Here is a 1,533-nt window from a genome sequence, read left to right as displayed (position 1 = left end):
AGCCTGGCCGAAGATTTCTTGAATCTTTTGCACCGTCTGCTTTTCCTCATCAGTGAATCTGCCCAGTCTGATGACCACCAGGAACACGTGGGGTCCAGGAGCAGCGAAAGAGATGCACTGGCCTACATCTTTAGTTGTTTTGTCCATGCCGAACCTGGTGTCAAACAGACCGGGGGTGTCGATAACAGCAACCTGTTGCCCGTCCATCCCAGTTGTGCCCTTGGAGCAGTCAACAGTCATAGACTTTGCGCTGAACTTTGATTCAAAGCACTGTCGTCCCAGGATGGTGTTTCCAGTGGCACTCTTCCCAATTCCAGTCTTCCCCACCATCACTATCCTCAGCTCTTTGTCATTTCTGAGGGTTTCTGTATAGAAGAACGTTTAACATTACACAAGTATTGACAATAGGCATTTATATTATTCTATAGAACTGATCTAAATCAGAGTGTAAATTTATAGATATAACTGGGTGGAGTTATAATATAATAGAATGACTATTATAATAATATAGAATAATGTCCTCCTGAGGCCTGAACTTTTGTTAGGTATGCATTTTTAATTTCTATTTTCTAAAGCTATTTGGGATCAGTAGGACCTGATAGGTAGCCTATGAAAAACGTAACATTTTCAATGTCTCATTTTCAATCTCAAATTGGTCAAATTTGTTGCCATATCAACCTACAAACATTATTAATAATAAATAAACAAGTTTCAACCATAAAATGTGATCAGGGGCCCGTTTCACAAAAGTAGGATTCACACATCCAGGATAAATGACTGAGCTGGGTTCAACGAATCCAAAACAAGAGCGTCCAGGCTTAATTGGTTGCACAAAGACCAAGCCAGGATGAGCAGACACGGATTCATCAAGCCAGGTGAAACCAATCCTGGATCAGTGCGCGCACGCGGCTTCCTCAAATAGACCCCGCCATCGATCACAGATTCACCGATTCACCATGGCAATAAGAGCGGCGTAGGCCTACTTTTCCCCGTCGGAGGCAGAAATCCTCATGGAGGCTTACGAAGAGGTAAAGGATCAAATCATAAAGAAAGGCAACACCGCCACAGTAATAAAACAACTAGAGAAAGCGTGGCAAAGTATTGCAGACCGCCTGAATGTGTAAGTAGTGCACAATTACACACTCACTGCTCCGCGGAAACCATCACAATTACAATCCAAATAGTTAATTAACATCTCCGAAAACATAGTTGTATGTGTGTTGTATTGTATTGTGTGTGTGTATAGATTAAACATGACTGGACCAAACGGACATGGCAGCAAGTCAAGATTAAATACAAGAACATCCTGCAGAATGGTAAGTGCCCTGACTCATACTTTTTACACAATTCAAAAGTGTACATTGTACCCAGAAGGTGCCTGCTCACACATTGTCTGTGCTGTTTTAGCAGTCAAAAAAAAAAAAAAAAAACACAAGCAAGGCACGGGTGGTGGGTCACCATCAGCTGACCTCACCCCAGCAGAGGACATAGCCTTGGCACAAAACAAAGGCAGGCCTGTGTTGGAGGGGATCC

General features: G+C 42.9%; 1 protein-coding gene across 1 annotated transcript in view; it reads right to left on the bottom strand.

Moving 5' to 3' along the window:
• Window positions 1-1,533, bottom strand: part of LOC126390675 (GTPase IMAP family member 4-like) — a 6,590-nt gene that overhangs the window by 3,063 nt on the left and 1,994 nt on the right. Inside the window, exon 2 of the mRNA XM_050045078.1 lies at window positions 4-365. Within this exon, the coding sequence (XP_049901035.1) occupies window positions 4-365 (362 nt within the window). The remainder of the gene's footprint in view (window positions 1-3; window positions 366-1,533) is intronic.

The sequence above is a fragment of the Epinephelus moara genome, chromosome 5, assembly GCF_006386435.1.
Source record: "Epinephelus moara isolate mb chromosome 5, YSFRI_EMoa_1.0, whole genome shotgun sequence".
NCBI classification, from domain to species: domain Eukaryota; kingdom Metazoa; phylum Chordata; class Actinopteri; order Perciformes; family Serranidae; genus Epinephelus; species Epinephelus moara.
This window is presented reverse-complemented; position numbering and strand designations above follow the sequence as displayed.